Genomic DNA, 18739 nt, shown 5'->3' on the forward strand with positions numbered 1-18739 from the left:
TTTTGTCCTTTTCTTTCGAGAAAGTTTACAGTCTGACATTTGTCACTGCTGTCAGTTAATAACTTTTTGGTCTTTGACCCATTTTGTCATTTTCTCGATTCGATCGTCACTGACCACTCTCTCCTGTCTGGCAGACATCGTTGCTGCCATCATAGCTAGCAAGCTGCCTGCAGCGGGTCATCCCTATGTTCCCCGTCCCTATGTTACCCGGGTCCTATGTTCCCCTCTACCGGGGAACTAAGGACCCTTTTTAAAAAAAAGGGTTCTATGTTCCCCGCTGCGGGGAACGTACAACACTTTTTCCAGAAAAGGGTTCTATGTTCCCCGCTGCTTCCAATGCGCGACTAAGTAAGACGCACGCAGACACGCATGACAGAGACGCGTTTAAGTTGTCGAAGGAAGGAAGTTCGCGTTTGAGTTGCTCTATCTGCTGCCGCACGCCCTGTGACAGGTTAGGTTTAGGGATGGTTTTGGTCAGGGCACAATTTCGCCAAAAAAGTGCTCCACAACGCCCTGTGACAGGTTAGGTTTAGGGATAGTTTTGGTCAGGGCACAATTTCGCCAAAAAAAAGTGCTCCACAACGCCCTGTGACAGGTTAGGTTTAGGGATGGTTTTGGTCAGGGCACAATTTCGCAATTTCGCCAGATACAATGCAGGGAACATAGGACCCTTTTTTAGAAAAAGGGTCCTAAGTTCCCCGGTCGCATACAAAGACCCAGGAACAACCGGGGAACATAGGACCCGGGGAACATAGGACCCGGGGAACATAGGCACGCTCCCGCCTGCAGATAGCAACATTTTGGTGTCCTTTGGGAAAATATTTAGAAAGAAGACAAAAGTACACACAGTTGTACAACTATTATCTTTATGATCTTTTTTTTGTTAGTTTCTCTGTTACTGTGTGTGGCCAATTAAGCGACTTTTGGCCATACCTGGCTGGTGACATTTAGCGACTTTCTGGTTGATGTTAAGATTAATAATAGCAACAGTTCTCTTCATCTTAATGCAATTTATTGTGTCTGTCTCTCCACATTTTGCCATTAGGTACTTTGAGCTCTTGTTGGTCAGTCACTCTAAGGTACATTGTTGCTGCCATCATAGCTAGCAAGCTGCCTGCAGATAGCGACATTTTGGTGTCCTTTGAGAAATATTAAGAAAGAAGACAAAAGTACAAGACATTGTACGATTACTATCTTTTTAAAATTATTTGTTTCACTGTGTGATTGACCGACTTTGCCGCTAGATTTCGCGTCTTTTGGCCATACCTGGCTAGCGACTAAAAACATCATTTAGCGACTTTTTGGTTGTGAAGATAAGTGGTAAAAGCAGATCTTCCTGTTGGTCTTCCCACATTTTGCCATTTGGTACTTTGCACTCTTCTTGGTCACTCCAAGGCATTTGTCCCTGCCTTCAGCTAGTCACTTGGCTCTTTTGGAATATATTTCACTGTAATTGGCTCTCTCTCTCTCTTTCTCCTCAGTACAAATCAGCCTGTTCCCTTGCCATTCATCACTGACCACTCTGCTCTCCTGTCTGTCAGACATTATTGCTGCTTGCAGATAGCTTGGGGTCCTTAGAGAAAATATCAGAAGAGAAAAGTACACAATTATCTTAATTATCTTTTTTATTCAGTCAGTCCTTCAGTGAGTCCCAGTGTGTTGGCGATTAAGCAACGTTGGCATTCAATTAGCGACTTTTGGCCATACATGGCTGGCGACTCAAAAAACTAGAAAAAAAGTACAAAAAGTTGTACAATTAATATCTTTATTATCCTTAATTCCCCTGAATCCTAGAGTGTGTTGCAATTAAGCAACTTTGCTGCTAGGTTTAGCGACTCTTGTTTTGGGCATACCTGGCTAGCGACTACAAACATTATTCAGCAACTTTTTGGCTGTTAAGATTAACGTTAATAAATTAAATCCTAATACAATTTATTGTGTTGGTCTCGCCATCTTGCTATTAGGTACTTTGAATTCTTGTTGGTCTCTGCTAAGGTATCTGGCTGTTGTCTTTGCCTTCAGTTAGTCACTTGGCTCTGGAATATATTTAACTGTACTTGGCTCTCTCTTTCTCCTCAGTACAAATCAGTCTGTTCCCTTGCCATTTAGACATTTTCTTGATTGGATCATCACTGACCACTCTGCTCTCCTGCTGTCTATCAGACATTGTTGCTCCCATCATAGCTAGCAAGCTGCCTTGGTGTCCTTTGTGAAAATATTTAGATAGAAGACTAAAGTGCACAAAGGTGTACAATTATTATCTTTTCAAAATATTTGTTTCACTGTCAGTGTGATTGACCGACTTTGCCGCTAGATTTCGCGTCTTTTGGCCATACCTGGCTAGCGACTGAAAACATCATTTAGCAACTTTTTGGTTGTGAAGATAAGAGGTAAAAGCAGATCTGCCTGTTGGTCTTTCCACATTTTGCCATTTGGTACTTTGCACTCTTGTTGGTCACTCCAAGGCATTTGTCCCTGCCTTCAGCTAGTCACTTGGCTCTTTTGGAATATATTTCACTGTAATTGGCTCTCTCTCTCTTTCTCCTCAGTACAAATCAGTCTGTTCCCTTGCCATTTAGACATTTTCTTGATTCGATCATCACTGACCACTCTGCTCTCCTGCTGTCTATCAGACGAATCAGTTGATTCTCTGCTCTCAATTGTCTATGCTAGTAAGCTGTTATTCTCTGCTTTGGAGTGTTGATGCTGGGTTGCTAGTTTTCTAAATCACCTCACACACTTGAAGGAAGCAGCACCGATCATAAACACACAAACAAACTCACACACACACACACACACACACATAGTTGGTTTATCTGTTGTGATAGGCAAAGAGCCAATGTGCAAAGAAAGAAGGGAAATATGGATCATAAACGTTTAAGTGGAGGAGCTAGAAAAAAAATTCAGCAAGAAAAGAAAAAAAAGGAATCAGTTTTACTTGAGAGTGTTCCAAATATCTCCAGCTTCTTCAGTACAAAGACATCTGCTGAAAGCAATTCTATAAATGCTACTGAAAATTCAGCTAAGGTTAGCAATGCACCTGAGCTAGCATGTAGCTCCCAAGATCCTGAGACCACTACAAGTGTAGACACTGAACCAAATGCTTCTGATGCTTATGATTCAACCAATTCAGCAGTAGCCAGTTGCTCGGATGAATGTGAGGTCACTGCACCTCTGGACAGCATAGAAAATGAGCTGAATCTTTCTTCAACACCATCTACAGTGACAACTCTACCTAGTGATCCCGCTAAATGGGCTGAGACCCTCACTGAGTCAATGAAGGAAGTTCTTATTCAAAGAGGTGCAAAATCATTTCACAACCGTCACAGCCATTATCCAGCTTCTGTGAGGAACAGTGGGCTAGGAGGCAAAACCCGATGCCTAAACAATGAACATTTTACTTCACACTTGCCCAATGGACAACGAGTACAAAGAGAGTGGCTGATGTACTCTCCCTCTACTGGTAATGTTTACTGCTTTGCATGCAAACTGTTTTCCCCAAAAACGCATTCTTTTGTGACAGGCTATTGTGATTGGAAACACTCAGAAAGATTTGGTGAACATGAGCGAAGTGCTGAGCACATAACCTGCATGCAAGCAGTCTTGAACCGCGCCAAAGGTGCCACAGTTGATGCAGACCTGTTCAAACAGTTTCAGGCAGAGAGCAGCTATTGGAGGCAGGTGTTACAAAGAGTTGTTGCAGTCATTAAATTCCTTGCAGAAAGGGGCCTTGCATTTAGGGGTAAAAATGAATCGTTAGGGTCTCCTCTCAATGGGAACTACCTTGGTATTCTGGAGGTCCTGGCTGAATTTGATCCCTTTCTAAAGGATCACATCAGAAAGTTTGGGCAGATGGGTCGAGGTAATACCTCATATCTGTCCTCCACCATTTGTGAGGAATTCATTGAATTGATGGGTGCAAAAACCAAACAGGCTATAGCAGATGAACTGCAAGCAAGCAAATACTACTCTATCATTGTGGATTCAACCCCAGATTTATCTCATGTGGACCAATTGACATTCATATTCCGTTTTGTTAGCAAAGAGGGCAGTGTTGTTGAACGCTTTGTGGGTTTTGAGCCCATTACTAGCCATACAGGTGAAAGTTTGGCTAACTGTGTCATGTCTGTGTTGGAAAATCTAGGGTTAGAGCTGTCAAATTGCAGGGGGCAGGCTTATGATAATGCCAGCAACATGTCAGGGAGGTATAATGGGTTGCAGGCTCACTTAAAGAAAAGCAACCCATTAATACACTATATTCCATGTGCAGCTCACTCTTTGAATTTGGTGGGAGTCAACAGCATTGACAGATGTGGAAATGAAGTCTCTAAGTATTTTGACTTGATTCAGTCTATTTACAACTTCACAACTGCATCCACACACCGATGGGACAGGGTATTTGGCAATTCCAACATAGATCTCACACTTAAAGCTTTATCCAACACGCGTTGGAGTTGCCGTGCAGAATCTACCAAAGCACTGTGGCAGAACTACAGTAAAATAAAAGCAGCACTACAGGTTATTTCCACTGATGACACAGAGAAACGAGACACACGAACTGAAGCTGACAGTCTAGTGCGGAAGCTGGATTCACTTGAGATGGCCTTCATGGCAGGCTTTTGGGACACTGTTCTGTCCAGATTTCAGGCCACAAGTCTGCAACTTCAAAAAGCAGACATGGACCTTGGTACAGCAGTTAGATTGCTGGAATCTCTGCGCACCTTTGTTCTCTCCCAAAGAGATCTATTTGATCATTTTGAGCAGAAAGCCTTAAACATGTTGGGTGGCACCCCATCTTACAGGGCTGAACGGACGAGGAAACGTAAAAAGTTTGCTGATGAATCAGCATCCCCAGATGTTGTGCTTGAGGGAAGGCAACTGTTTCAAATAGAGACATTTATTGCCTCTATTGATCAACTGAGTTCAAGCCTTAATCACCGTCTGGAGGCCTACAAACATCTGAACAATTTGTTCAGTGTCCTTTTCTCTTTGGATACAGAGTCCAATGCTTCAGTCCTTCACAAGGCCAAGATTCTCACTGAATCATACCCATCTGACCTCAATGAAAGTCTTGGACAGGAGCTTATACAGTTCAAATCTTTTATACAGCTCAACAACACTGATGAGGAGAGGACCCCTTCAGGACTGCTCAAAACAATAATACATTTTGGACTACAGCCTACGTTTCCTAATACATACATTGCGCTACAGATTTTTCTCACTCTACCGGTCAGTAACTGTGAGGGAGAACGCTCATTCTCTCTTTTGTCAAGAGTAAAAAATGAGCTGCACACAAGAATGACTCAGAAAAGATTAAATGCGTTATCTCTAATGGCAATTGAGAGTGAGCTGACAAGAGAGTTGGACTTCAATGATGTGGTGGATGATTTTGCAAAATTGAAAGCACGAAAGAAACCCCTTGCTTAAAGGTGCACTGTGTAAGATTTTTAGGTTATTTCCAGAATTCACCCATTCACTAATGTTAGGCTACCTGTTTTCATGAATACTTACCACCACCATAAAATTCTAAGTATCCATTATGACTTGGAGAATTGCACTTTTGCCATTTCTGGGAAGTGTCACCTGGATTGTGAAGATAGGATTGACTTTAGGCAGAAGCTTGGTGCTTTCTCTGGCAAACTGAACCTCAAGCTTCATTCTCTGCAGCTTTGCATTCTTGTGCAGACTTTCATCCACAAGGAACTTTTCAACTTCCCCACTATCGTGAAGGGGCCATCAAAAGATTTCAGTGTGTCCAGCATGTCTAGTCTCTTACTCTCCTTTCTTTGAGCCATCTCTTGTTTCTCATCTGCCCTACTCTCGAATTTTGCCTTCATGAATTTACTCCAGTTGAGTTCAACCTCCCTTTTTGCTTGTGCTGCTGCCTTGAAACCTCTGAAGCTCCTGGCTCTTCTGTAAAATTATTGACCTATTGACTGCGTTCAGTGTGCCCAACTTCTTCAGTTTGTAGTCCACCTTGCCACATTGTCTCTCCATCCCAATGTTGTGCACAGGGGTGCCATCAATGTTACTAGCCTGTTCACTGACAGGGTCCATTGGGAAGGTCTCCTCATCCATCCTCTGCCTGGCCAGGACAGTCTTCAGATGGGGCAGCATGAGATCTGTCAGCTGCTTCACTTCATCCAAGTATTCGGCAGCCACGTCTGACACTGAGTTCAGGACATGTCCAGTGCCTGTCCAGCCACTATAGCATTCTTGGAAATGGGCTATCTTGACCTGCATGCAGCCCTTGTACCATGAACTGGCCTACACCTTTCTTTGTGGTGCTCTCCGATGCATGTTATCATTTTACCTTTCTCCTTCTCCTCAAGCTTAACCACAAATAGATACAGACTTTGAGCCTCAATTTGCTGCACAGCTGCCGTTATGCCAATGTGTTTTCCTAAGATATTATTTTATTTTTAATGATAGAAGGGAGGAAAAGGGGGCAAAAATCATGTCCGATTTAGTTTTTTGGGTGGGTTGGGGGGTTTATTTCATGATAGCTACCAACTTCCAATACATAATATCTCTCAAATGACCCAATGCACCATCACTGAAGTGGGCGTAATCATTTTCAAAAATGTTTATTTTTAGGCCATTTATCCCCTCCCCCTGTGTCTGTGTGAAACCTGTGCTTGTCAGTGTCTGTGTGGTATACCTAATAGTGTGTGTGCAGTATGTGCACTCTTCTGTACAGTACAGTGTGCATGTCTGTTCACAGTATACAGTATTTCTTGCATAGTGCGTGCGTGTGTGTGCGCCCACACGCGCGGGGGGTTGAGGGGCCAAGACCATGTCAGGCCCAGGGGGCCAAAATTTCTTAATCCGCCCCTGTATATATATATATATATATATATATACACACACACATATATATATATATATATATATATATATATATATATATATATATATATATATATATATATATATATATATATATATATATATATATATATATATATATATATATATATATATATATGTGTATACACACATATACCAGGGATCTCGGGCTCGAAAAGGTTGGTGACCACTGTTTATTATATGGTTTTTCATACAATTTTCATGATCTAAAAGTAATTTTTTCTAAAAGGCATTTAACATGTTAAAATTGTGCCATTTTGGAGGATGGCAACAGGGGTCAAGCACCAATTAAATTGATTTAAATTTGTTTGAATGAGCGACATAGTCCTGCTGACCTATTTCAGCTTTCTGTGGCTGTACTTTGTGCTTGTTTTTTTGGTAAAATAGTATTAAAGGTCACTACTGCTTACGTTGGATTGGTGAAACAGAGTCTGGCAAGCCGTAATCGATAATAATAATAATATATATATGTATAATCGTAATATATAATTGTGACATAAATGAAATTAAACTCAATGTAACAGAGTAAAAGTAGCGTAAAGTAAAAAGTATGTTACATTAAAACTACTCTAACAAGTACAATTTATCCAAAAAGCTACTTAAGTAAATGTATTGTAGTAAATGTAACGCGTTACTACCCACCTCTGATTATAAAGTATGTGATTGACAAGCCGAGCAGAACATTTTATCAGAGAGTCAATGTTGATTAATATACTTACGGGTGTGGTTTATATTTAATATAATTGCTGTGAACAAAGCCCTCATTCCCATGTAGTTCCGCTTTGCACCAGTCACTATCCTTTTGCAAAACCTGTGGAAATTGAAAGAGAAAAGAAGACATAAGTATTACGGCTCATGCCATCATAACTCAATGTGATGTGTGGTACACAAAGATGAATATTTACAAATGTCAACTACACTCAAATACTCACAATGGACCTTTATTGTTGTATATCAACAGTTTTGCATAAGCCAAGTGTTATTGTGCATATAAGCCTTTATATGTCAATAAAAAGTAGTGCATTAACTACTTGAGTCTTCCACGTAGGTTGACTGGCTAGAAAATGGGCATAATGATGTGTACTGTATTGACCTCGACTTGAGACGTGTGAAGCTCATTCAAAATATTCATATGGAAGAGTGAGCTGATACTGAGTGCAATTGATCGCCTGCTTGTTAAGGGCGTTCATTGCCGTAATGTGCTATTAAACCTGCACATACAGTGATGGTGAAGTGCGAATGCCAGCCCCAGGCAAGGTTAGTATTTCTATGAGTTTATAAAATTGTGGTTTTTGAAACTGCTACAAATGTCAGTGTTGATTTTATACCATTTTGTTTATATTATACCAAGATACATATACATACATATATAAATACATATACATACATATATACTCACACACACATACATATATATATATATATATATATATATATATATATATATATATATATATATATATATATATATATATATATATATGTATATATACATACAAATATATATATATATATATATATATATATATATATACATACAAATATATATATATATATATATATATATATATATATATATATATATACATATATATATATATATATATACATACAAATATCTATTTATATATATATATATATACACATACAAATATATATATACATACATACATATACACATACAAATATATATATACATACATACATATATATATATATATATATATATATATATATATATATATATATATATATATATATATATATATATATATATATATATATATATATTTGTTATAATATTGAACAGATGATACAAGATGATTCATTAATATAAAAAATAAAGGTTATGGCAAGCAGAAAGCTCTGTTTATTCTAAACTATTTAACCTAAAATAGTCAAAATACGCAATGAGGCTATAAAGTGTGTTTTTGCCGATTACTTCATTAATCGAACAAACTGATTGATTAATCGATTACTCAAATAATCGATAGCTGCAGCCCTATTTCCAATGTTCTTAAAACCCTTCATACACTCTCAAACCTATGTTTGTAATGTCATTTTAATATCAAAACTTAAATGATTGTCACAGCTGCATCTCTCCAGATCACTGGTGTGTGTGTGTGCGTGCGTGTGTGTGTGACAGGAAGAAAAGCTCTGACTTGAAATTGCTGAATCTCAATATCTAATATCAAGAGGCAGGTAGAAGACTATCTGAAATCCATCCCAAAACTAACTACCAACTAAAGAAGGGATTTAGTTGTACACACACACACACACACACACACGCACGCACACAAACAGGCTTACACGCCTAACACACTTTCTTTTCAAAAATACTGAACTGTGTCCCATTGATTTCCGTTTTTATCTTCATCCTCAGCACAGCTTGTTTCTCTCTTGATCCAACCTCAAATTAAGACGTAAAGGTCGCAATTCAATTGGGACTGGCTACTAGGAGGGTGATGTGAGTCAGACATGAACAAATGTGACATTTGAAGAGATGAAAACATCCATCAGGGACATAAGGGACTGAATTAGACATGAATCAGCTGGAGACGGACCACTAAATGTGACAAAAACATGTCCCTCACATGTTTGCACCATTTTTAAAGAGGCGCTTTAGAAAGTTTATTTTTGCTATGATGATTATAATCTACATTTAGCACACTTCAATGTGGTGTAGATAATATGTATTACATTTTGTGCCAAATGTTGTTCCACAGACACATTTTCAGCCCCTTTATTGTGGAGCCAAAACACTGGCAGTAAGATTTGATATCGGGAACATTGTAAAAAAAAAAAGTTGTAATGGCACCGAAACAAGTTTTTGTTATGTACGGCGGGGGGAAGGAGATGACACAATGGCAGGGATCAGTTCAATAGGTTTATTGAAACTGATGATGATGATGTTGTGTTGGAGTGTGTAGGCTACTCATCATCATCGGCGGTCACTCGAACGAGTATGACGATCCTCCAGGTAGGGGTGGATCCCTTTATGGAGGATGCCTGTGCGTGACTTAGTTTAACGTGGGGAGACTGGTGCACAGACAGTCACCACACGATCTTTGACCGAATCGGGTCACTACTAAACGTGAATGGTGCAAGACGATGTGTAGAATTCACAATGTAAATGTTACCAGAGTTTGTTGTAAGTGCGTGTTGGATGAAACCTTCGTCAGACCAGAGGGGCAAGGCGAAAAGGCAGTCCGTGGGAAAGCGAGAGGTCAGGGGCTGGAGAGAGGCGACGAGGTCCGTGTCCAAGCAGGGGTCGAGGATCGAGGGAGGCAGTCCAGAATCCAGTGGGAAGTCGAGGCACACAGCTCGATCACAGGAAACAGAGGGAACAGTGCGGGGAACACAGAGGACATAAGACACGGGCACAGGGAAAGCACAGAGAGAGCAAGTACGCGGAGGGAAGCCAGAGACGGGATGCTTACTACGGAGAGTGAACTACGTTCCGGCACTGGATCTTCGGTTCCGCTGGTCTTTATTCCGTCTGCCCTCATCAAACCCAGGTGCGTTGATTGCTTACTGCCTGCAGCCGTGCAGGCGCGTGGCCGTGATGCAGGAAGAGCGAGCAGCGGCGTGTCCCGGCGCGCTTCTAGCGGAGGTGCCGGCTGCGCTTGCAGCAGATGACATGCGGGATTGCACATGAGCCGTGACAGTTTTGGCAACAATTAAATACAAATACAATCTTTTTGGTGGATATTTTTTTGAATCGTGACATGATTTTGATTCCAATATTCATATGTTTTACACTTTAATTGTTTTTGTGCATTTCAGAGGTTTTTATATAAAAACATTTTTTTCCACATTCGCTTCTCTTTTTTACCGTTTCTTTTTCTTTGGTTACTCTTCTTTTTTTTACGGATTTAAACTAATGGCAGCATTTTGTCATGGGGGCGGGTGCCTGTGGGCGAGGCTTACAACAAGTTTAAACAGCAGTTAAAACACCTTAGAAGAAGATGGCAACACACATAAATAAATGTAAAAATCTACTTTTGCTTCATAATTATATATTCTAAAGGTTTTTTTTTTAACTTAATTTAGAGCCCCTCGGTCCTTCCGCCTTCTTATGTGGTGTTTTACCTGCAAGCTTAAAGGCCTACTGAAATGATTTTTTTAAATTTAAACGGGGATAGCAGATCCATTCTATGTGTCATACTTGATAATTTCGTGATATTGCCATATTTTTGCTGAAAGGATTTAGTAGAGAACATCGATGATAAAGTTCGCAACATTTGGTCGCTGATAAAAAAAGCCTTGCCTGTACTGGAAGTAGCGTGACGTCGCAGGTTGAAGGGCTCCTCACATTTCCCCATTGTTTACACCAGCAGCGAGAGCGATTCGGACCGAGAAAGCGACGAGTACCCCATTAATTTGAGCGAGGATGAAAGATTCTTGGATGAGGAACGTGAGAGTGAAGGACTAGAGTGCAGTGCAGGACGTATCTTTTTTCGCTCTGACCGTAGCTTAGGTAAAATGACTCATTGGATTCCACACTCTCTCCTTTTTCTATTGTGGATCACGGATTTGTATTTCAAACCACCTCAGATACTATATCCTCTTGAAAATGTGAGTCGAGAACGCGAAATGGACATTCACAGTGACTTTTATCTCCACGACAATACATCGGTGAAGCACTTTAGCTACGGAGCTAACGTGATAGCATCGTGCTTGAATGCAGATAGAAACAAAAGAAATAAGCTCCTGACTGTAAGGATAGACAGAAGATCCACAATACTACCAAACTCTGGACCTGTAACCACACGGTTAATGCTGTACCGCCGGACGAAGCCTAGCAATGCTGTTGCTAACGACGCCATTGAAGCTAACTTAGCTACGGGACCTCGACAGAGCTATGCTAAAAACATTAGCTCTCCACCTACGCCAGCTCTCATCTACTCATCACCACCCGTGCTCACCTGCGTTCCAGCGATCGACGGCGCGACGAAGGACTTCACCCGATCATCGATGCGGTCGGCGGCTAGTGTCGGATAGCGCGTCTACTATCCAACTCAAAGTCCTCCTGGTTGTGTTGCTGCAGCCAGCCGCTAATACACCGATCCCACCTACAGCTTTCTTCTTTGCAGTCTCCATTGTTCATTAAACAAATTGCAAAAGATTCACCAACACAGATGTCCAGAATACTGTGGAATTTTGCGATGAAAACAGAGCTGTTTGTATTGGGATAGAATGTGTCCGAATACTTCCGCTTCAACCATTGACGTCACGCGCAAACATCATCATACATAGACGTTTTCAACCGGAAGTTTCCCGGAAAATTTAAAATTGCACTTTATAAGTTAACCCGGCCGTATTGGCATGTGTTGCAATGTTAAGATTTCATCATTGATATATAAACTATCAGACTGCGTGGTCGGTAGTAGTGGGTTTCAGTAGGCCTTTAAGGTGAGTGTGAAGTCAACATTTTTAACTCCAGTAAATGAGTTATTTTAGTCTTTGTGAGTCCATGGAAACTTCACTTTTATCTCCTGCTGGATCCACATCGTTCGAGGATGGAGACAGGTTAGCTGTTAGCTTCAAGCTAACCAGCACCCGAGCAGACTCCTCCACCCCAAAAACATACTTTGCAGGTCAAAACACGGGGCAATTGTTTGCCTTTTGAAGTGTTAATGTGCGAGGAGTGTTCAAAAGGAGTCTCAATCACCGTCATTGTTTACTGAAGCAGAGATGGTGACTGTGCGTTATGATAAACGCGCATGCGTCGCCAGGCTTCGCTTTTTATCGATAGATTTAGCAGATTTCATTTTTTATTATCTATAGCAAGGGTGTCAAAAGTGTACTGAAATAAATACACCTACAACTTATTAAATAAAAACAAAGAAGAAACTACCAGCAGCGGTAAAGTTTAGATCCATGAAGGAAAGAAGAAAGTGAATGAATGTTTATAACTGAATACATTTACATATGCATACAAATTATTTTTTTTAATTATTTTTTTTTGATGAATTAAGTAACGTTTATGACAATCCATCCATCTTCAACCGCTTATCCGGAATCGGGTCGCGGGGACAGCAGCTCCAGCAGAGACCCCCAGACTTCCCTCTCCAGAGCAACATTTGCGACTTCCTCCTGGGGAATCCCGAAGCGTTCCCAGGCCAGAGAGGAGATGTAATCCCCCCATCTGGTCCTTGGCCTGCCGCGGGGCCTCCTCCCAGTGGGACGTGCAACGAGGACCTCCCTAGGGAGACGCTCGTGAGGCATCCGCACGAGATGCCCGAACCACCTAAGCTGGCTCCTTTCCAAGCGAAGGAGCAGCGGCTCTACTCCGAGTCTCTCTCGGGTGACTGCACTTCTCACCCTATCTCTAAGGGAGATGCCAGCCACCCTTCTGAGGAAACTCATTTCGGCCGCTTGTATCCGCGATCTTATTCTTTCGGTCATTACCCACACTTCATGACCATAGGTGAGAGTAGGAATGTAGATAGCTCGGTAGACCGAGAGCTTTGCCTTCTGGCTCAGCTCCCGTTTCGTCACAACAGTGCGGCAGAGAGACTGCAATACTGCCCCAGCTGCTCCGATTCTCCGGCTGATTTCCTTCTCCATCTTTCCCTCACTCGTGAACAAGACCCCGAGATACTTAAACTCCTCCACCTGGGACAGAGTCCTGTCCCCTACCCGGACTGTACAAACCATCGGTTTCCTGCTGAGAACCATGGCCTCAGATTTGGAGATGCTGATCCTCATTCCAGCCGCTGAACACTCGGCTGCGAACCGATCCAGTGAGAGCTGAAGGTCACGAACCGAAGGTGCCATCAGGACCACATCATCTGCAAACAGCAGTGACGCAACCTTTAGCCCCCCGAGACGTATACCCTCTCCGCCATGGCCACGACTCCGCCTAGAAATCCTGTCCATGAAAATCACAAACAGGATAGGTGACAGAGCGCAGCCCTGGCGGAGACCAACCCCCACTGGAAACGGATCCGACTTACATCCAAGCACCCGGACACAACTCTCGCTTTGGTTGTACAGAGATTGGATGACCCTCAACAGGGTTCCCCTCACTCCGTACTCCCTCAGCACCTCCCACAAGATCTCCCGAGGGACGCGGTCATACGCCTTCTCCAAATCCACAAAACACATGTAGACTGGATAGGCATACTCCCAGGCCCTCTCCAGGATTCCCGCAAGCGTAAAGAGTTGGTCAGTTGTTCCACGACCAGGACGGAATCCACATTGCTCCTCTTGAATCTGAGGTTCGACTATCGGCCGGACCCTCCTTTCCAGTACCTTGGCGTAAACTTTCCCAGGGAGGCTGAGTAGTGTGATACCCCTGTAATTAGCACACACCCTCTGGTCCCCCTTTTTGAAAAGGGGAACCACCACCCCAGTCTGCCACTCCCTCGGCACTGTCCCAGACTTCCACGCAATGTTGAAAAGGCGTATCAACCAAGACAGCCCATCAACACCCAGAGCCTTCAGCATTTCTGGACGGATCTCGTCAACCCCCGGAGCTTTGCCACTGTGGAGTTGTCTAACTACCTCAGTGACTTCACTCCGAGAGATCGACGTCGATCCCCCATCATCCTCAGGCCCTGCTCCTATCAGGGAGGGTGTGTCTGATGTATTTGGGTTCAGGAGTTCCTCAAAGTGCTCTTTCCAACGCCCCACGACGTCCTCACTTGAAGTCAGCAAAGTCCCATCCTTGCCGTACACAGCTTGGATGGTTCCCTGCTTCCCCCTCCTGAGGTGCCGTATGGTCTTCCAGAACAGCTTTGGTGCCGCCCGATAGTCCTTCTCCATGGATTCCCCGAACTGCTCCCACACCCTCTGCTTAGCCTCGTCCACAGCCACGGCCGCTGCCCTTCGGGCCCGTCGGTACCTTGCAACTGCCTCCGGAGTCCCCTGGGATAACATACCCCGGTAGGACTCCTTCTTCAGTCGGACGGCTTCCCTGACCACCACTGTCCACCAGGGTGTTCGAGGGTTACCGCCCCTTGAGGCACCTAAGACCTTCTGGCCACAGCTCGCATCTGCAGCTTTAGCAATAGAGGCTTTGAACATTGCCCATTCCTGTTCAATGTCCCCAACCTCCACAGGGATGGCAGAGAAGTCCCGCCGGAGGTGGGAGTTGAAGTCCTTCCGGACAGAGGACTCCTCCAAACGTTCCCAGTTCACCCGCACTACACGCTTGGGTTTGCCAGGTCTGTCCAGAGGTTTCCCCCGCCATCTAACCCAACTCACCACCAGATGGTGATCAGTTGACAGTTCAGCCCCTCTCTTCACCCGAGTGTCCAAAACATACGGCCTCAGATCAGCTGATACGATTACAAAATCGATCATTGATCTTTGGCCTAGGGTGCTCTGGTACCAGGTACACCTATGAGCATCCTTATGCTTGAACATGGTGTTTGTTATCGCAAGTCCGTGACTAGCACAGAAGTCCAATAACAATCCACCACTCAGGTTCAGATCAGGGAGACCGTTCCTCCCAATCACGCCAGTCCAAGTATCACTGTCATTGCCCACGTGCGCGTTGAAGTCCCCCAGCAAGACTATGGAATCCCCTGCCGGCGCCCCATACAGGACCCCATGCAAGGTATCCAAGAAGGCTGAATACTCTGAACTCCTGTTTGGTGCGTATGCACAAACAACAGTCAGAGTTTTCCCCCCTCCAACCCTAAGGCGAAGGGAGGCGACCCTCTTGTCCACTGGGGTGAACTCCAACGTACAGGCACTCAGCCGGGGACTCGTGAGTATCCCCACACCCGCCTGTGCCCTCACACCCTGAGCAACTCCAGAAGTGAACAAGGTCCATCCCTTGTCCAGGAGTGTGGTTTCAGAGCCCTTGCTATGCGTAGAGGTAAGCCCCACCAGTTTATGACAACCTTTTTCCAAAACACTATATAGAATGTGAGATATAACAGGATAATGCATATCTTTATCATTTGTTTTCAAAATGCTTACAAAAAAGTGGGGCCCCAAAAATTTACTGTGGGACCCCATTTTTATGACTTGATGGGGTCCCTGGGACCCCATTTTGAAAATTCCTAGCGCCAACACTGCTGTCAACAGAGGAGAAAAAATGCTTTATTTAAATAAATATATTATTTATAAAGCAAGTTCGAGTATCATTGGCAAATTTTCACCTAGTCCCGGCCTTGGCGGGCTGCCCGCCTTGGCATGCATATATGTGTCCTCTTTTTGGGATTTCAGAAAATGGTCAGCCTAGGTAATCACAACCGGGAAGCAAAATCATAACAGCCCGCAGCCGTGGCAGAAACCACATAAGGAAGGGTCTCTGCTGGGACGAGATCATAAGATTATTTACTGCCAAGGTGTCAACTCAACCAGAATGTAAAAACCTGGGCTTCCAAAATAAAACCTTGCACTCCATAAACGTTGTATTTCAATGTATAGTTTGCTGTTTTTTTGGTTTAAGCAACTATGTTTCTTCCAGGGTGCATCAATATGCCATTTACTGGTACTTTTATTCAATTGCATTATTTTTACCATTACAGTCGTGGTCAAAAGTTGACATACACTTGTAAAGAACATAATGTCAGGGCTGTCTTGAGTTTACAATACTTTCTACAACTCTTATTTTTTTGTGATAGAGTGATTGGAGCACATACTTGTTGGTCACAAAAAACATTCATGAAGTTTGATTGTTTTATGAATTTATTATGGGTCTACTGAAAACATATTGCTGAGTATTGTGGCCAAACAGCAACATTTTTGTTTCATCTGACCACAGAACTTTCCTCCACAGGGTCTTATCTTTGTCCATGTGATGTCAGATGAAACAAAAATTGAGCTGTTTGGCCACAATACTCAGCAATATGTTTGGAGGAGAAAAGGTGAGGCCTTTAATCCCAGGAACACCATGCCAACCGTCAAGCATGGTGGTGGTAATATTATGCTCTGGGCCTGTTTTGCTGCCAATGGAACTGGTGCTTTACAGAGAGTAAATGGGACAATGAAAAAGGAGGATTACCTCCTATAACTGACAACCTAAAATCATCAGCCCGGAGGTTTGGGTCTTGGGCGCAGTTGGGTGTTCCAACAGGACAATGACCCCAAACACACGTCAAAAGTGGTAAAGGAATAGCTGAATCAGGCTAAAATTAAGGTTTTAGAATGGCCTTCCCAAAGTCCTGATTTAAACATGTGGACAATGCTGAAGAAACAAGTTCATGTCAGAAAACCAACAAATTTGGCTGAACTGCACCAATTTTGTCAAGAGAAGTGGTCAAGAACTCAACCAGAAGCTTGCCAGAAGCTTGTGGATGGCTACCAAAAGCACATTATAGCAGTGAAACTTGCCAAGGGACATGTAACCAAATATTAACATTGCTGTATGTATACTTTTGACCCAGCAGATTTGGGTCAAATGTGTAACTGTTCCTCATGTACGGACTGAATTTGGCAATAGAGCTTTTGGCATTGCTGCCCCTCTGGCATGGAATGCATTGCAGACGAAACTGAAACTCTCTGAACTAGTTCCATTTGGAGTCTTCCGTTCTGAGGGACAGACAGCGAGAGAATTTTGCACAGTGCCTGTGTTTTTAAAAGGTGTAAATCAGGAGTGTCAAAGTCCAGGCCCAAAGAATGATTTATGGCCCCCGGGATGATATTTGATTAGTATTAGAAGCGGCCCGCAGGTCACAGCCGCCTGCTGCTGTTTTACACATACCAATACTTCACTAGTGTTGGTGCTAGGAATTTTCAAGCCATAAAAATAGGGTCCCACAGTACATTTTTGGGGTCCCACTTTTTTTGTAACCGTTTTCAAAACAAATGTATGCATTATCCTGTTATTTCTCACATTCTATATTGTGTTTTGGAAAAAGGTTGTCATAAACATTACTTAATTCATTAAAAAAAATAATACAAAAGAAAACAAATTGTTATGCATATGTAAATGTATTCAGTTATAAACATTCATTCACTTTCTTCTTTCCCTCATGGATCTAAACTTTACCGCTGCCGGTATTTTTTTCTATATTTTTATTGTAATATTTTCAGAATGCGTTTGTTCTATTTTTGGCCAAAGTAAGACAAAGAAAACAATCTGAAATTCTATTTATTTCTTGATTTTAGTGCCATATTTTAATAGTCCGACCCGCGTGTGCACAGATTGTTTTACAGTTCTCTTTTATGCATTTTAAAATGTATGTCTTAACGTATTACTTTTCTGAAACTGCTCTGTAACATGTGCTGTTGACCTCTTGGCCAGGCCACCCTTGTGAAAGAGATATTGATCTCAATTGATTGATTGATTGAAACTTTTATTAGTAGATTGCACAGTACAGTACATATTCCGTACAATTGACCACTAAATGGTCACCCGAATAAGCTTTTCAACTTGTTTAAGTCGGGGTCCACATAAATCAATTCATGGTATTCAATGGGTTTCTTATCTGGTTAAATAAAGGTTGTATTTCTTGTCACCCACTGACCGCTGGAAAAAAGTTATCAAACACTTATCAAGCATTAGTATGAATAAATGAATAAAAATGTAACATGTAGCAGATAGCTTATATGTAGCATATATGATGTGTTACTCTATGAAGTAGACAATGTAGTGTACGGAGTAGCGCCAGATGGCAGTAGCTTCGAACCGGTTGTCCTCCTCCCCCCTGTTGCAAGTCTTGTGTTTTCTGTGTGTACTAACGTATTTATATGTGCTTGTCCTTGCTAGAGGGGTTTTTATAATGTCCCAAAATGGGCCTCCCACCCCATCCATCCCCCACTCCATAGCAGCTTAGACCCTGTCTACATTAAGCCGGATAACTCAAACAAATAATTATTTAGCCTAAGCCCCGTTTCAGCCACACTAATTCATCGTTTAAGGTTCCCCTCCTTTGATAATTTTTTACACGAGTAAGTGCGCCGT

At 42.5% G+C, this 18739-nt stretch overlaps 1 protein-coding gene across 1 annotated transcript in view; it reads right to left on the minus strand.

Moving 5' to 3' along the window:
• Positions 1–18739, minus strand: part of grb2a (growth factor receptor-bound protein 2a) — a 109566-nt gene that overhangs the window by 29618 nt on the left and 61209 nt on the right. Inside the window, exon 2 of the mRNA XM_062026993.1 lies at positions 7590–7681. Within this exon, the coding sequence (XP_061882977.1) occupies positions 7590–7681 (92 nt within the window). The remainder of the gene's footprint in view (positions 1–7589; positions 7682–18739) is intronic.

The sequence above is a fragment of the Entelurus aequoreus genome, linkage group LG18 (genome assembly GCF_033978785.1).
Source record: "Entelurus aequoreus isolate RoL-2023_Sb linkage group LG18, RoL_Eaeq_v1.1, whole genome shotgun sequence".
Lineage (NCBI taxonomy): Eukaryota > Metazoa > Chordata > Actinopteri > Syngnathiformes > Syngnathidae > Entelurus > Entelurus aequoreus.